This window comes from Parasteatoda tepidariorum, chromosome 7, assembly GCF_982258835.1.
Source record: "Parasteatoda tepidariorum strain Cologne lab strain chromosome 7, Ptep-v5.0, whole genome shotgun sequence".
Lineage (NCBI taxonomy): Eukaryota > Metazoa > Arthropoda > Arachnida > Araneae > Theridiidae > Parasteatoda > Parasteatoda tepidariorum.
Window position 1 is genome coordinate 40921367 of NC_141761.1, and position 18449 is coordinate 40939815.

At 26.8% G+C, this 18449-nt stretch overlaps 2 protein-coding genes across 5 annotated transcripts in view; one reads left to right on the forward strand and one right to left on the reverse strand.

Moving 5' to 3' along the window:
• The window catches only part of LOC107445518 (solute carrier family 15 member 1), a 77040-nt gene extending 69723 nt beyond the window's left edge, over positions 1–7317 (reverse strand). The window contains exons 1-2 of one of the 4 annotated variants that reach the window (XM_043045768.3): positions 6828–7317; positions 1851–1954 (exon numbers count right to left, since the gene is read on the reverse strand). In XM_043045768.3, coding sequence (XP_042901702.1) covers positions 1851–1878 — 28 coding nt within the window. In that variant the 5' untranslated portion in view covers positions 1879–1954; positions 6828–7317. The remainder of the gene's footprint in view (positions 1–1850; positions 1955–6827) is intronic. The other 3 variants (XM_043045767.2, XM_016059927.3, XM_043045769.3) reach the window with 3 other exon arrangements.
• A 120-nt stretch (positions 7318–7437) lies between these two features.
• Positions 7438–17614, forward strand: MBD-like (methyl-CpG-binding domain protein 2). Its single transcript, XM_043045770.3, has 7 exons — positions 7438–7560; positions 7650–7777; positions 9394–9691; positions 10812–10902; positions 11758–11912; positions 12470–12568; positions 14886–17614. Exons 2-6 carry the CDS (start codon positions 7674–7676, stop codon positions 12566–12568), a joined length of 747 nt encoding a protein of 248 aa, XP_042901704.1. The 5' UTR covers positions 7438–7560; positions 7650–7673; the 3' UTR covers positions 14886–17614.
• Positions 17615–18449: the final 835 nt, after the last annotated feature.

Sequence of the window (18449 nt, forward strand, 5' to 3'; positions counted from 1 at the left end):
TTTTCCGTACAGATTTAAACTAAGTTTCTTGTTGTAGGTAAAAAACGTGAAACTTTTTCATGTTTTATAAAATTGTGAAACATCATTCAACACATGTAAAACCAAAAATAAGCCTTCACCATCAGGTACATTTGACAGGCAAACCAGATGAAGGTTGGCTGCTAAGTAGGGGTGCTTAAAAAAGACAATTAAGAACGTTATGGAAGCATTAGCATAGTTTTTATCTCTAATTATGACCATAAGAGTCGTGGTGGCCCAGGTGATAGGATAGAACATTCACCTCAAAATGAGGTGGCCATGGTTCGAACTCAAGCGGTGGCTGGTTGATACGAATTCTGTTCCCGGCTCGCGCTGATCACAGTTGTGACGAAAAATATCCTCTGGTACACGGATTATTGGTCAGAATCCTTTTACAGCTGAGCTAACCGTGAGAGACTTTCGTGGCTTTCCTTTATGCAATGCAAATGGAGGTTAGTTCCATCAAAAAGTCCTCAATGAAGGCTAGTCTGTCCTAATACTTGATACAGGACTACAGGAGTTCCCTAGTCTTCTTCATTGGTTAAAAAATTTTAAAGCTAGGGAGTTGGACATCAATTCTCGTAAACTCAGAATACGGCTATTCAACGCCAATGATTAAATAATTACAATCATAATCAATATATGACATCACAGGAAAAATTAGCATCGAAAGCATTGATCTCATGTCTAGATAAAGGAATGAAAATTCCATCTTAAAAATAAATTTTCGAAAAATAGGCCCTCAAAATTTATAAAAAAATTGAAACTTAATTTATATTTTGTTTTTCTGTAACGGTTATCGACTTCACCCATTACAAAATAAAATCCCTTTCTTTAAACATCTTTTAATAAAGTTTCTAATTTGTTCAAAAGTTTAGTAAAAATTTCCATTTATCACAAAATTGTTTCAAAACATGGAAATTTCGACTAACATTAATATCACTTTGCTAAAAGTTCTTTATAAGCTAAATATAATACTATCTTTATTAAAAATTTTAATTTCTATTTTAGTTAATTTCAATTATTTGTGCTTATATGATTATACTAGCAGCAAAGTAAAAGATAATTTTTGGTGTAAAGATGTCTTCACATTTTACCAAAGAAAAACACATCACATAAAAAAGGTATAACATATTATATAATTTTTTTACAAATAAAATTTACGTTGATTATCAAAATAGTGAAGTAATGTTTAGAAAACAGCAGTCAATCGCCAAAGCCAATAATTCCTATTTTATATTGAAATTTAAAGTTAGGATACATATACATCTTATTTTATTAATTTAAACCCTTTCATTTATATTAAATCTTTTTATGCTCATTATTTTTCAGAAAACAATTCAGATTAAGAAAATTAATATTTTTGTAATTAGAATATTTATTAGTTCAGTAAAGTATTTCATGGTTCTAAATATTAATAAAACATGGAGTTAAATTTTTTTCATGAAGTCAGATGAATTCCAACATATATTCCATTGCTATTGCTACAATAAAACCTTTCAATAAATGTAAAAAAGCTTTGCTTGAATTGAAAACTTTTTTTTCTTTCCAAAACTGATTGTGCAGATTTTTAAAATTAATTGCCTTGATTGAAAGGTTTTCTTTTTTTTTTCTTCCAAAAAGGCAATAAAGGTTTTTTTTAAAAGAGTGGACCTTTATCACAGAAAATAATGCAATTTCATATTAATCATTATTTTAAGTATTAAAATAAACTAAAACAGGTTTTTGCAAATAATTTTATAAAATAAATCTGAATAAAGAGAGTGCAAATAGTGAATATAAAGGGGGGGGAGGAGAGGAAGAGATAAAATGAGAAGTTAATACTATCTTACTTTCAGTTGCACGTTTGATAATAGTCATGCTGTCAGTCTTAGAGTATTAAAATGGAAGATATACAATGCTAGTAAGTAAATTAGTATGACGAACATAGGAGAAGCTGAAAAGAAAAAAGTAATTCCATAATGGTTTTTATTTTTGGAATCAATTATTTTAACATGCTAGTTTAAAACATGCTATATTGGTTAAAAAAGAATGTGTTCAAAAAAGTCTGTAACAAAAATGTTCGAATTTCAAGAATAATAGTAAAAAATCAGTAGCGTAGTTACTCTCGTTGACCTGAGGCAATCACACAAAATAGGGCTCCTTTCGTAAGTTTTTTTGTACTTTAAGTATTACCCATTTTTTAAGTACATAAAATATCATTATATTCATGACATTTTATAAAAAAAAATCTTGTTCCAGTTATGTCTTTATCTATGTTTAAAAAAATTGTGAAAAAGAATTAAAATTTTTCTAATCAAATTTAGAGAAATGCAAAGAATACAAAAAATTAAGATAAATATTATTTTTTATTAAATTTTCTCAGCTTTTGTATTTTTTCGGGTTCCTGGTATTGCACTGTTGGCCAGAAGGCCATGATCTTTGGCCAAAAGTCAAAAATTAAATTTTCAACTAAAATATGTGTAGGCAGATTTAATATAGCCCAAATTAAGTATTCATAATCATTCCAAACATTATAATTTACTTTTTGGAACGACAAGAGTACAATGTAATGAAAAATATGCTAAAAAAAAAATTTTTAAGTGTAACTTTAAAATTTTTATTTCAGAAATATATATAGGAATTTCACCTTACTGTTACATTTTAATCAGAGTAATTAGTCTGAAATTATAGTACAATTTTTCAATTTGTTGGATCAGTTAATACTCTTGACGAACTTATAGTTTATATCTTATCATTTGGCATTTTACAATATTTGAATGACTTTCGAAACTTAGTTCCAAAAAGTTCCACGAGGTAATTAGCTTAACCTTTTTTTGTTGTCTTCTTTCGAAAAAAACCTGCCCTATTTGGTCCCAAACCTGTCCCAAAGGTGGACTAAATATACCAAAAAACAAAAATTATGTTTTTTTTTCTTCCTCATGTTTTCACGTTATTTTGTAATATTACTTCGGAAATATAATTTGCTTTTCATTTTTAACATAAAATTACGAAAATTATTATATTTTCATTGTTATATTTAATTATTTAAACGTACTATATATATATATATATATATATATATATATATAACTAACTAACTCAGTGGCGCGACAGCCCATTAAGAGGGCCAAGGCCGACTGTGCCCATCTCAGTTTTCTTGACCTTGGGCTCTGGGGTGCAGGAGCATATGTTCCGGTCAGGTGGTCAGCCGAACGCGGAACCCCCAGTGTTAGTTCCCAAGCATGCTTGGTACTCCAGTGTTTTCATCGCAGAAAAAAAATGGGTGAGAATTTCTCACCCTTTCTCAAAAACAGGGTGAGATTTCAAAAAGTTAAGTGAGATTTCTAAAAATATAAAGCACAAAGAGACTTGAAAAAAAAAATCATTTCTTTAATTATAATACATTTTTAACATCTTCTAATTTTTAAAGCATTGAATATTTTTGCTGCATCATCAAATGCAAAATGTTCTACATCTACTTTTTCAATTCAGCTATTCTCATTAGGTTGTTCAAATGAGTGTTTGTTTCGTTTTGATCGTTTCTACCCACGTTTGTTTCATTTTCATTTGTCCGTTTCGGAGTAGAAGATATTGCCTTTACAAGGTATTTGTCCATCTTACATTAATGGGCAAAAAATTTGAACTTCTTACATGGAGAAACCTTAACTACGGTAAACACGTGGTTGCAGAGAAATGCGTTCTGAAAGAGGTTTCGTGGTTTGGAGGGATGGTGTTCTGTTGTTCTTAAAGGTTCTGAACAATACTGGTAAATAGGGAAGCTAGATAATGGGCAGATGTTGAAAATAATGAAAGATCCAGGAAGAAAAATGTAACGGATTTTATTCTAAATGGCGCAATGAGAAATTTTTTTCAAAATGCGAGAAATTCGCGAATTTTGAAATTGGTTTATAGAATGCGCGAATTTCTCGCGGTAATCATTTTTTAATGCGAGAAAAGAAAAAAATATGCGAGATTCTCGCGTTCTCGCGCTGTAGTGAAAACACTGTACTCATTTTATCGACCCACTGAAGGGATGAAAGGCTGAGTCGGCCTTGCCCGGCCCAAGGATCGAACCAAGGACCTGTGGCACGACAGCGCGAAGCGCTACCGCTCAGCCACCGGGCGTCATATATATATATATATATATATATATTTGCTCGCCATATTTCAGCCGCCATTTAGTTTTTTTGTGTATTTTTAGTGTATTTCAAAATTTCAACTATTAATTCAATTTACCTGCACATAAAAAACCCTAAATAACCCCCCCCCCCAAATTTTGAAACAAATTTTATCGAGATACTAATTTTGGATGCTGGCCCACTGTGTATTGCACTGACTCGTTTACTCTAATGGTAACTACGCCCCTGCAAATATTTAGAATTAAATTTCGGAATTTCCATCAGACAAATAATCTTAAGTCCAGAAATTATTATTGATGGGTCATTATAGTTTTCATCCATTGTGTGAAACATATTTGAGTAACAACAAGTAAAATTAAATTTTGATTTAATATTTAAATATTTTAATCTGATTACTTTCAATGAATGTATGTCAATCAATTTGAGATTTCTACAATTAATTAAGTCATTTTTTACAACAAAAAGAACTTGAAAATTTGAGAGATATGAAGTTCAAAAGCATTTACAAAAAAATTATAAAATATTCTAAAAAATATTGTTTTTAGAGTTTAATTTTTTGATCATAACAGGATATTTATCATTAACAAAATACTTTATTTGAAAGCTTTTTTCAATAAAAAATATTAAGGTAACAATAAATAATAATTGGTTAAATAATTCAATTAAACCAATTAAAACTATATTTAATGTGAACAAATTCACAGAATCACTTTATTCTAAAGAAAGTTCTTGTAAAAACATCATGCAGTTTTTATCAATAATTAATACTATTTTTTTCTCCTCAGCTGGCCAGGGCACCCACTCACAACATTAAAAGAAAAAGGCAAATGGATACAGTAGATTTGAATAGTTTACACTCTGCAGCTAATAATTTAGAGTCTTGTGGTCTTATTTTTGTTTGTATTTATGTGCTTTTACTTATAACATGAACAAATAATACTTTAATCAAATTTCATTAGGCTTTTAAAGTTGTTTTTTCTTGTTGCTTTATTTAAATAAAATTTATTGAAACAAGACTGACTTACTTAAATTTCTCTTATTGTTTAAATTTTTTTTTTTTTAATATACTATGCATTTGGCTGGAAACATAAAATTTCCTAATAAATTCTAAATCTTTTATCGTAAATTTTAGTTCTATTATTTGAAAAAAGTGTTTCTGTCATAGTTTTATTAATAGTTTTTATTAATTCATTTTTGTCAATTTTTATTCATTCTGTTATGTGATAAACTGTTGATTAAATTAACAAACAGAGGGAAATACCAACATTGATAGAAAGTATTGTAAACCATTCACGTAGAAATAGTAAGTAATAATGCTTATCCAAATTTATTCTCTGTTAGTGTGAAAGGATTACAGATTAATGGTACATGACAATAAAATGAATATTAATTTCACTCATAAAAATAAATTTAAGAACAAGAATATGGTGAGAAATTAAAAATTAAATCACGATTTACTTGGCAAAATACACGAGACCCTTAAAGAAAAGACAACCAAATATTTTTAGAACTAAAAGGAAACAAATAACCAAATGATTCAAAAGAATTTTATAAATTCAAATAAAAACTACATAATAAAACATTTAACTCATTGTCTAAAAGTAGTAGGTTTTTTAATGTTTTCGAAAAAGGTTGCCATTTTGACGTGCTTTCTTTCTAAACATAAAAAGTGTTTGTTTTATTTGTTTACATAATCTAGGATTAAAGTAGAAATTTTTTATATATTTTTTGTGGCCTTATATAATATAGATAATAGATTACTGCAGTTTTGAAAATTTAACATTTTGGAAATGATAAGTTTTATAGTTAGCAATTATTATTTGTGAATTATATATAAATGAAAGAAAAATGAACATGTCTATGGAAAAATAAAAGTAAAATATCATTAAAGTTGAAGAATTAAATAAAAATATTTTTACAAATTTGTTAACAACAGATGCAAAATAAATTATCATTCTCAGTCTTTCAATGATACACTACAGAAAAATTATTAATTAAAATTGATATTATAACATTTCATATCCAAAATGAATAAATACAACAATATTAATAAACTTGGAGCAATAAGAACTTATAAAAGTTCAAATTCATTTTCAATATACTACTTAATCTTAATTAATTTAATAGCCATTACTGTTAAGTATTTTTTAACAGGGACAAACTCAAATGTACAGAAACATGTGGGAAAATAACATATCTTAGAGAAGTTGGTAGGGCATATATCAATAATGCTAAAACTGACCTTTTTCGATGTATAGTTTGTAAGAAACTACTTATGAGATCGCCGCCTTGAAAAATTTTAGATATTATCAGTGGTATGCTATGAAAATGTTTAAGCATTAACAGGAATACTTTATGAGTTAAGAATAATTTATGATGAATCTTTTAAAAAAATTAAAAGCTCCCAATTCATAATTTTCAAAAAAAATTTCCGTCAAAGATATGTATTAGCAGTTATTACAGTGTTAACATTTATATCTAAATATTCCGTGAAAAAAAAACTGAAGCAATGTCTTGTTTGGTTGATGAGAAAAGCTAAATCGAAAAAGGTCAGTTTTTGAATTATTGGTACATGCTCCAAAATCCAAAAATTTTTAGTCTTCATCATAAAAATTCTTATTAGATAACCAAAACTTAACATACGAATAATAAAAAAAACAGTAAGGTTGTAGAAGACAACAAACATACCTCAATTATTCTTAAATCTCTTTCTAATTTTTAACTACTGATGACAAATATCTAGAAAACCACCAAGGTACGAAGAAAGGTTGTGCCATATGTTTTCTATTATTTTCTCATGTGACCAAACAAAAATAAAAACGATTACTTTCTATCCTAATATAAAAAAAAAAAACTATGTTCACTGGAATGTTTTACAAATATATCACTTTGTAACTTTCGTGAATTCCTTCGTTACTTTGAAATTCCATTTATAGTTTTTGTTTTTAGAATCAAGATAAACAAATACATGCTGTTACGGAGAAAAAGGAAGTTAGCAGAATAGAGTGTGTTTGCGTGTCGAACCAACTAGGTTTGAACGGAATAAACTTTTCAACTGATATCAAATTAAAATTATTTGCATAAATAGTTCCTAAATTTATACTTTTTATATAGTTTAGACTGAAACCGTTTAAAGTAGTTGCAAGTAAGTGTTCGCAAAACAATTGCCAAATTCATTTATCAAAATGAATATATATTCAAAAATAAAATTAAAAGCTATTAATAATAGAATTAAAAATATAATAAAACCCTAAATAGGTAGAGCATATAAAAGTTTAAACAATTTGTTGGTTGTTTCAATTTCAAAATAATTGTAATAAAAAAAAATTTGTAAGCTGCAAGCTCATCAAATTTCCACCTGAAGTGATTAGGCCTTGTTTCGTACCCATCGTCCGTCGCCAAATTATTTTGTTTGTGAATGGTTTGTAAAATTCTCAGAAAGAAAGTTATAAATAGTTAGGTGTTATGTTAGCAAATTAAAAACCCTTAACAACTCTAAAATTCTTGCAGGAATTTCTGAATTATTGCGTATAAATGGCTTTAGTTGAGTGTCCAGCTCTTCCGAAGGGATGGAAACGGGAAGAAATAATTAGAAAGAATGGTCTTTCTTCTGGAAAAATTGATGTTTACTATTATAGGTAAAGAATTAAAAATAAAGAAGATTATTTTAGCTTCTTTTTATTTAAATTATTATATTTTTTTACATTAGAAGTCTAGAAGAAGCTTTGTTTAATTATGAGAGGCAGTAAATGTCTGTATTATGTAATGAATTATGCATACGTAATTCAAACATGTTATAAAATTTTTCTTGTAATGTTGCATACAGTATTAACTATATTACATGTTTCAGTAGCCCCACTTCAATAATTCTTGGCCGTAGTGAATGATCTATTCTAAGTTTTTAATCAGTTTTTTTTCTTGAAAAGTTATCTAATGGCTTTAAGAAACTTTTTTAAAGGGATCAATGTATAGATATAGCACGGGGAAATAACCGTATTGTGATCTGTTGCACCAACTATAGTGTCAATCCGCTAATTGGATTTAAACTTGCAGAGTTTTTTTGAAATGATACCCTTCAAGTGATGGTTATCACAGAAGGTGGGTATCCCTGGTCCCCTTCTGTGATTTTTTTCAGTTTCTCGTGGGCCACTGCCCGGAAGTTTCTGAGCACTTGGCAATTATTCTGGTGCAATATGGAAATCTTTCCACTTGTGCGAAGCAGATTCAGGCCTGCGTGCAAAGTGAAAACTATATATAAAAATGGTTAAAAGATTGAAAAATGTTTTAAAGGTTAATTTCATTTTTTAAAATTTTTGACAAATTTTTAAATTTTGCTTTACATTAAACTCTTATTTAACTAGTGGCTAAGTCCAATTTGTCATAATAATTTATTCTTACTCTTTTTTTTTTTTTTAAAGATAACCAAAAGTATTGGGAGTTTTAGCATTACTTTTTATATCGACTGCGTTTAAAATTGTCACATTTTTTCAATAAATGTTTTTAAAAAAATTAAATTGTAAAGGAAAAATTTTCAATAAATAAAACAAAGTTTTTTTTTTATCTTTATGCATTTATTCTTTGTTTTATTGTAGAAAAAAATTATCTCTTAAACAAATATTAAAGAGTGGTTAGGGTAAAAAATGGAAAATGATGATAATTTCAGTCATTAAATCAATCATTTCAATCACATAATTTCAGGTAATAGTCACATTTTTTCTAGGCCTAAACTGATTGTAAACCTAGTAGCAGAAACTAGCCACATTATGAAGTGCTCCTGCTTCATTAGAAAATATGCATAAAGGACAGTGTTTTTAAGCATTGTTATTGAATAAATTATAAACTTGTTTATTATGAAAGTAATATTTACTTTTAGAAATGCTTAATCAAATTTTTTTTTAACCTAATGTGGGCTTTTTAGGTATTGATAATTTTTTAATACCTTCTACTACTTGCTATGTTGTATCCACATGAGAAATTTTTCATTTTCCCGTGACAGTAAATCCGATCCATCCACCTGCAAATGAAAAATAATCAGTCATATGTCATCATTCTAGTTTATGAAGAACAATATTTTAATGTTATTATATTATTATTCTTTATATCATAAAGTGGCACAATATTTCAATCAAAGTTTAAGTTGCATGTATTTTTATCTTTTGTTTTGCAGTTATTAAGCAAATGTGTATTATTTTGGCAACTTAGTTGTCTTTTAGTTTTATGCATATAAATCATCATGTTTATTTTTTGTTTTCAGCCCTTCTGGGAAAAGATTTCGGAGCAAACCTCAGCTAGCCAGATATTTAGGAGATGCTGTTGATCTTAGTACTTTTGATTACAGAACTGGGAAAATAAATTCATTACTTTTGAGGAAAAGTAAAAGGCAAAGAGGCACTCAATTTGATTATAACCGTGGAATTCGGAATGATGCTTCTTTAGTACCACCGATCAGACAAACTGCATCCATATTTAAGCAACCTGTTACTGTCGTGAAATCAACTGATGGCAAAGTTAGATCTGATTTCAAGCATGGGCCCCAAGATAAACCTAAACAGGTTTATTTAATTTGATATTATGACACTATTACTATAGATATGCATTATTTAATTTAAAATTAGATGACTCTAACACTGAATTTAGAAATTTTATTTTTTATTTGTTTATGAATCAAATCAAAATTGTTTTGTTAACATTCTACAAATAAAAATTGATTTAATGCTTTAAAGAAATGATATTCCTATTTTATGTTGGAAAAGCAATCAGGAGAGCTTAAAGCAAAAGCATGGGATAATAAAAGTATATAAAATGTTTATTGAGGTCATATAATTGGAAACCTACAAAATACATAATTTTTAAATCATGGCATTTGTCGATTCAGAAGCGAATTAGGTTCGACAAATAAGTGTGAGGTCACTTACAGTTCAATTAAATCTGATTTAAATCACATGGTTAGGCACCATCTTTTAACTTCTTCTCGAGTTACAAGTGCCAATTTTTTTTTTATGCACTTGTAAAGAATTGTGGCTATAGAAGATTGTGAACTGAAAGACTGGATGACTGTAATCTATTATTTAATTACGAATTTTATACATTTATTGGTCCATAATCTATTGTGTTTCTTTCTACCTTTTTAGTTCTGTAACATTGCTTTCACATAAGAAAGTTCCTAGGTGACTGAACATTACTCAAATAGACTGCTGACTTTTGTCAGCTTTGATAGTGCAGATGTTACCTTAAAATTTTAACATGTTTGAAGGTTACATTTTATCTCTTATTACATTAATAATATTAGAAAAATATTTTAAATAAATTATATATTTAAAATTCGAGAACATTTTCTCAAAGTTGCGCTAAATTATTTTATGCAAATAAAGAAAATATAAATAAATTTTTAATTTATGAGTCAAATGATTAGTTACAGACTTAAACATCACTGTTTTAAGTTTTACTCTCTAGGGTTAATTAAATTTTTCTAAATATTATACTTTTTAAAGAATTAAGATGATAGCATATTTCTATGAATTTTATTAGTTATTCAAATTTGTTTTCAATTTAGCTTTCATATTAAAATTTAAATATTCCTATATTTATGATTGTTTTTATAAAAATAGATATCTATTATAAATTTGTGTTACTTTATTTATTAAAATTTTTTTTTCCCGCATCAATTTTTAGTTATTTTGGGAAAAAAGATTGCAAGGGCTCAAAGCTTCTGACATGGATGAAGAAGCATTCAATAATTTTGAACTTCCCAAGAACATGAAAGGTCTGCTATTTTAAATCCTTTCTGCTTTTTTTTTATTATAATATTAAAATTATATAATGATTATATTATAATGTTTTTTCTGTAGTTTTTCTAATGTGTAAAAAACATACTTTAAATGGTATAGAGTAATGATTAGACCTGTTCCAGTTGATACCATAGTGAATGCTAAAACGGTTGATATTAAAGCTAAATTTTATTCTACCACACTCCAATATATATTTATTAGCATCAGAATTGTAAATGATAGTTTATTTTGTTTAAACTTATTGCTTTTTGGAATACTTCTTTATATAATTTTGTTGAAAAATTAGATAACGATACTTCTTTATCTTGTTTTGTTAAAAAATTAGATAAAGAAGTATTCCTTTAATGCTAAATTTTTTGAAAAAGTTTCTACAACGGTTATAGAATTTATTTTCTTTAAAATATTTTGTAATTAAATTAATTCCTCTAGCTTTAAAAATAATTGGAAAAAATTTTTAGTTTCATTTCAAACAAACTTTTTGTCAAGTAAAAAAAAAAGTCTTTTTTTCAACAACTAAATAGCTTTTAGTGGCCCTTGGTCATTGCCAACTTTATCATTTAAGCTCAGCACATTCAATACCAGTGGAACTCTATATAATCTATTTATTATCATAGTTATTTTTGGTCACCTCTAAACACTAGTGGGAAGCTGAATAATGTGTAAATAAAATAATCATTAAAGTATATAGTCATCTTTACAAGAATTCCTGTAAGTCTTTGGTTAATTTTACTAGAATTCTAGTGAGGCTTGGATTAATTTTATAAGAATGCCCATGAGACATTTTTTGTTACATGAGTAAGAAAACCTAGCATAAAAAATTCCATTTTTAGGTGTCGGACCTGACCTTACTGAAGAAACCTTGCTTAGAAGCATTGCAACTGCACTACATGTGAGTGGTCAACCAATTGTTGGTCAGACTAACTCAAGAGTTGTTTTAGATAAGAATCCCAGTGTTTATATTAACCCTGAACAACCCCTAGTTCAGGTAAGTCATCATGTTATTATTATTTTAAATTTCATATATTATATAAGATCAAGCAAGAGTTACATTAAAAAGATGCCTATGATAATAGTAATAAAATGGAGTTTGTGTTTATTTTGTAACAGATACTTCAAATTATTTATACCCATTGCACACATATACAAAATATATTTTTTTAAAAATCTTTAAATAAATATTAAATCTATTTATTGATTCGAAAAAACTTCTGTGCTATATTTTTATGCTTTCATCATGCAATCCTGAAATTAGTAACTTTGATTACATATTCTGATAGGATTATGGATCAGTGTACATTCAAAGCCACTAAAACTTGGAATATGTTTAATGTAGCCTAAATTAAAGACTATCAAAATCAGGGGTCTAATATTAAACTATCTTATTGTAACTCTCAAAACTTTGTTTTTGTACAGTAATTCTTGTGACGAGCATATGCTAGTTAAATAAGTTTATTTATGGTTTTTCATGAAAACTAGGGATTTTCTACTTAGAGCAATGTATATTTTTACTCTACAATTTTAGCAAATGTTTTTGTTATGTAGGCTATAGTTGTAACGGAGGAAGATATAAAAAAACAAGAAGAAAAAGTTCTGCTTGCTCGCAAAAAGTTGCAAGAATGTTTGAAAGAACTTTGTCTTTAAGTATGAAATATTTTCTTTCTTGTAATATATTACTCTTTTAGCTTATAGTCTTAAAATTTTATTATCTTCTGTTTTATTCATTGTATTTTAAACTAATTGTGTTGTAAAATTTTAAATTGATATTTTTTGTAGCTTTATGTGGATACCTCAAGAGTCACAAAATTGTTTTATGTCGATATTTTTTTAGATAAAAGCACATTGACTCTAATTGTCTGAGTATTTGACCCTGAATTTTTTGCTATTAACCTGAATATTTCCCTTTGCTCTAAATAAGTTTAAATTTTTGCTTTTCACTCGTAAAGATATTCAATATGAACATGTCCAAGTGCTTAATGTTTGTTATTCAAATATGTTATTTCATCTTTCATATACTTTTCCTCTTACGTCATAACACATAAACAGATTACAGAGAAATCAGGCAGATGAAATTATTAAATTGCTTTGGTATACTAAGGAACGCTATCATAAAAATATGTAAAATATTATAATGTAATAATATTGTGTAGAACTTTTATGTATGGAATATAGAATGTATAGAAATTTATGCAATTATTTGATAATAGTTATTAAATTTCTTTTTTCTTTTATAAAATTATCATTAAATGAATAAATGTTACAATTCTGTGAAAGTGGCATTTTTAGAAATGGAAGAGTCAAAATTTAGTTGTGGCTGTTATTTTTAAATAATTTGGTATATTTTCTTATTTTAAAAAATATCTGATGGATTTTGCTTTCTTGAACCAAGTTTCATGAGTTTAAGGAAAAAGACTTTGATTCCCATGACTTTAGGGTAAATGGAAGACTTATGATTTTAAGATAAAGTGTGTTAATAAAAAAAATCATGCTGAATGACTTTTGTTCCTATCATATGGTTTTCCACTAACACTAGTCCTAAAGTTTCAAAGGATTGACCCCAAGTATGCCACCTAATTAGTCCAGAGTATTAGGTATGTTATGGAATCAGTCACAAAAATATACTTTCTCTGAATAAACAAACCTTATATTTTTGTCGATTTGAATTATTTATCATCCAAATATAGAGGATAGCAACTATCTTTAAAATATGGTCATATTTATTTAGTCGGGAAAACAGTTTAAAGTTACAACCCCTACAATTTTGAGTATTTTTAAGCCGGAATTTAAATTTGAAAAGAATTAAACATATTTAAGTTTAAATTTGAATTGCACAATATTTCTTTGAAACCATAAAAAAATTGAAAGAAACAAATACTTATGGAGAAAAAAAACTCAATAATCAATTGCAAGAACCATTTTTTTTCTCATTATTAGAGTTATTTGCTATAAAGGAAAATTATCACTTTTAAAGCACTTTTTTTTAATGACTCTTAGTTTTGTGATTTTCGATCTAAAACAATATCTTTACTAGTTCTTGTTAAGCCACCTACACTTAAAGAGAAGTAATAATGCAATAACTAATTAAAAAAAAGAATGTAATGCAGAACAAAAAATTAAAAAATAAAAAGTAGTTATAATTGTAAAGCAAGAAAATATTTACCTAACAACATTTTAAATTCACATGTTTGCACAACAATACAATATTTCAAAATTAAGGTAATGGAAATATTCTTCAATGTAAAATAAATCAAATAATTTACAAGAGTTTTAAATTTTGAGAAATCATTGAAAAGAAGAGAAAAAATTAAAATAAGAAAATAACAGCAAAATTCGTTTATAAGTCGCCAAAATTGCTTAACTTACCTTTTTGGGAAACATGCAGCTTTGAGGTAATCAGCAATTTGTTAACACCTGTTGCTCCTTCTCCACGAACTAATGATTTTGATAAGAGTTAAAGGGGACGACTTTGCCCCCCTTCCTGTCTTAACTCTGGGTGAGTTCAAGTTAAAAAAAACAACATTCTGAAAAGTCTGTAATGAAAGGCTGCATAATCTTCGATACTGTCGGAATCATAGGGTTAAAGTTTCCATTAGTCAAAAAAATTTGGTAAATCTATGTTCATTTGGTTATAATCATTTATTATTTTCATCTGGTTATTATCAAACTGAAAGAATTTGCATAAATAATTAAAAATGTTATTAAAAATATTTATTTATTTATTATTTTTTTTTCTTAAACTGTTGGTTTGAGTTGTGATCTAAATCATGTTGGTTTAAATTAGCCAACCCTGATAAAATGTAACTTAAAATACAATCTCTGTTATTTGTATGTTAAAAATAATGCTTATTTAGCAAAATTGGTTTCTTATTGAATAATGGTCTCAATGTAAACATACGCTGCAATTTTGTTTTTGTGCTTACATTTCTTTTTAATACTTATATTATTCTTTATTTTTATTTAGATTTTTCTGGAAGTTCTTCATTTTGAGTTGGAAAGAATTTAATTCTTTGTTGTAGATAAGTGTTTTTTGTGATTGTTTTTATACAAAGCATTTATAATTTATATATTTCATTTACTTTCATTTTACATTTTATCATGTTTTAAGTATTTCGACATATATTTAGAGAAAAATTGAATCTTTTTGTCAAATTAAACTACATTTTACTCGTAATGTAAAATTGTCTAAGTTGTTATGAAAATGGTTGTTTTTATTTCATACTATTGAAGAAATTTTATTTCACACTGACACTTATCCCCAAGTTCAACAAATACTGGTTGAAAAGAAGAAGAAAAATATTATGAACAAGATTAAATGTAAATTTAAAATGACATGAATTGGAAGACTCGTGTGATGATTTTTTTTTTTTTTTTTACATGAGATTTCAGTTTGTTAAAAAAATAAATACAGAATTATGTTTAAACATAGGATTTTTTTTAGAAACATTTATTTTCAATTGGCACTATGCAATTAATTTTTTACTGGCTATTTAAAAAATATAATAATAAAATTGTGGATTTGTGTTCATGTGTTCTCACATTTACATAAACTGAAACCTAATGCATAAATGTTATTTTTCATGCACTATGCTTGAGGAATAAAATGTCATTTGCAGATATTTAATTGTTTAATGCTATTTGCACAATTTTTTTATAAAAGCTGAATTTGAAATCATTTTTTATATTTATCAAAAATAACTTTTTATGTGTTTAGTCAACATTTAAATTTTTTGAAAAAAATCTGCAAAAGTTTCAATTTTATAGATCTCTAGAAATTCGCTGTGCTTTAATTTTCTCTTGTTACCTGTTTTTCAACAGCAAAACATTTTTTAATACTTTTTTAATATCAGAATTTTTAATTCAATTATATAAATTAATTTTGTTTTCCAATTTTTCCAATGATATTGTAGTAATGTGAGGATTTAATTTCTTGTATGAAAAGGCATGTCTTGGAATTTTTTTAAGGTAGTTTTATTTTCTCTTTAGTTTACTAAAAATTTGAGGCTTATTTAGGTTTCATTTATGCTAATGAAAATGTAAGAGAGCTGATAAAATTTTGAGTTTAGTATATAGCTAAAAATTAAATTTTTTATTTATAATTTAAAATTTGTGTCTGTATATATATATATATATGCACGCACAGAGTGATTGACAATTACCTAATCAACCATGAAATCCAATAATACTTACCTTAAGAATATAAGATATTGTAGGTTATGTTGTTTGCTGTATGTGTCTCAGTAGCAAAGGAGATTTTTTTGTTGGACCAAATTTAAAGTGAAACAAAAACTATGAGTCATTTGTATACATTTTTAAATGAAGTTAATTTTTGTTAATATTAGAATTTTAATTCATCTTCAATATACACTGTCTGCTAAATTGTTACAATCTTGCTTTTTTATAAACAAAACAGAAAACTTCAACAATTATCTAACCTTTATGCAAGCAAGGCAAATATTGATTAAATCATTACATCTGTGGAAAATTGAATAGACAAAGAAAATCAATAGTGTCCATAGTAAAAATTTAATTAGTTATTGCATACTAAAGATTATGTTGAATAAGGTTAAAAAAAGCTTTAGAATGTTGCCTTCAGTATTGTACTAAAGCTAAGTTTATGTTCAATTTTTGTTTTACTTAATGGGTTTTAATGGTAACAGGGTGCGTAGCATTTTTAAAAGTGGTTGAAGGTGCTTATTTTTGTTTTTTAAAAGGCCTTAAAGGTGCTTTTTTAATTGGGTGTTTTTAAAAAGTGCTTAATTTTCTCTTTTTCAAACTGAGATTTTTCCTTTGAATTATGCAAAAAGATACAGTTCAGATTGCGCTATTCAACGTTTTAACAATTCATTCAAGCCCATTCTATTTTGGGGTATTGTCAGCGCGTAGTGTATGAAAACGCCATTAGTTTTACATGATTCAAAATTTCATGATGTTTGACAATTGTCAAAAACAATGCCAATTTTTTTTTTTTTAAATGACATTTAAAACAAGATAAAACCGTCAATTGTCAAAAAATTTCCAACCCTGCCTAATTATGATATTTTTTTAAAGTGCGTAAAAATATTTTTTAAATGCTTAAAAGGTGCTTATTTTTTGTTGAATAATTTGGCTACACACCCTGGGTAATATAATTCTGGTTAACTTTTTACAGTTTCTGAAAAATTGACAATTAGATCTTCTCAACAATTTGCTCCTTAATTACTGTTTTTTTGTTATGCATCTGATGATCTTAAATGTAATTTTGACTTAAAAATTGAAAAACTTGAGGGCATCATTTAAGTGTCCTTTCAAAAACATTTAAATTTCTATGTTTAAGAGTATGTTATGATTTGCCCTATAATAGAAAAAAATGGATAATAACGTCATATAATTATTTTTTCTTCAAATTATTAAAAACACACTAATTACTTTCTACCATTAAATATTTAGAAAATAGTGATTGATTTATTGACCTAATATTGATTTAGTTAAACTTTTTGGTGTCCTTCCGTTATCTTGTTTGCATCGTTTTATCTTTTGCAAAGTGATGGATTCTGTAAGAACACATATGTAATAAATTTTAACTGTTGTGAAACACTAGACATAATATAAGTAATTAAAATGAAAGGAAAAGCTTACTGTATGCATAAATGTAGTTTTAAATATCTATTTTACTTTTTTATTTTCTAATAAATTTTTAAATTTTTGTTGTCATTTATTCTCTAATAACTTATTATCATGACATAAAATTATTTAAGCTATTTATAAAATAAGAATGACTCTAGGTATTTCTGAAATAAAATTAATATGAATTCTTTTTTTTAGAAGTACCATTAATATTTATCATAATTTTGTGGGTTCAGTAAATTCCCCATGAAGTTGTGCATTTAATGTGTGTTACAATTATTACAAAGACAATACTTGCATGAAGTTCCAAGCATATAGATGTTCAATAATAACAAGTATATTTAGATATGACTAATGAAATATTATAATTTGATGGAATAATGTGTAAAATTAATGTAGTGGGACAAATACCTTCGCGAACGTAGCGACCTGTAAAGGGCGTTGTTATTTGAGACAAATGACTGTTAGCAGAACAACACGATCATCAGTTGCACTGGAGATTTATTCAGTGTAGCATGGCAATGTTCCTCCTTTATTGTGGCTTAATTAAATTCAAAAAAGAAAAGTGTTTGATATTCTTTCTTATGCAAGCGAAAACAAATTGGAATCTTTTTTTTCTCCTAAATGTCCTAAACACTTTAGAAAAATATTTGTGAATAAACAGAAAAAAAATTATGTACCTAATCTTCTTAGAGTTAAAACCTAACATCTGTAAAATTTAATGATCTAATATGAAAGGTCTATTTAAACTTTACATTCCATACTTTTTCGAATCATATTATTTTGAACATTAAAATACGCAAAAAGTGTACCGAAACACATAATGTAATATCATTTAATTTTGCAAAGAAAGCTTTTTGACAACGATTTTTATCAAAAAATTTAAAGGTTTAAGGAAAAATCATTATTTATCAACCACAAA

Coding starts and splice junctions, on each gene's coding strand:
- MBD-like (XM_043045770.3), top strand. CDS start 7,674: ATGGCTTTAGTTGAGTGTCCAGCTCTTCCGAAGGGATGGAAACGGGAA. Junction 7,778..9,393: donor ATTGATGTTTACTATTATAG/GTAAAGAATTAA, acceptor TTTTGTTTTCAG/CCCTTCTGGGAAAAGATTTC. Junction 10,903..11,757: donor ACTTCCCAAGAACATGAAAG/GTCTGCTATTTT, acceptor TTCCATTTTTAG/GTGTCGGACCTGACCTTACT.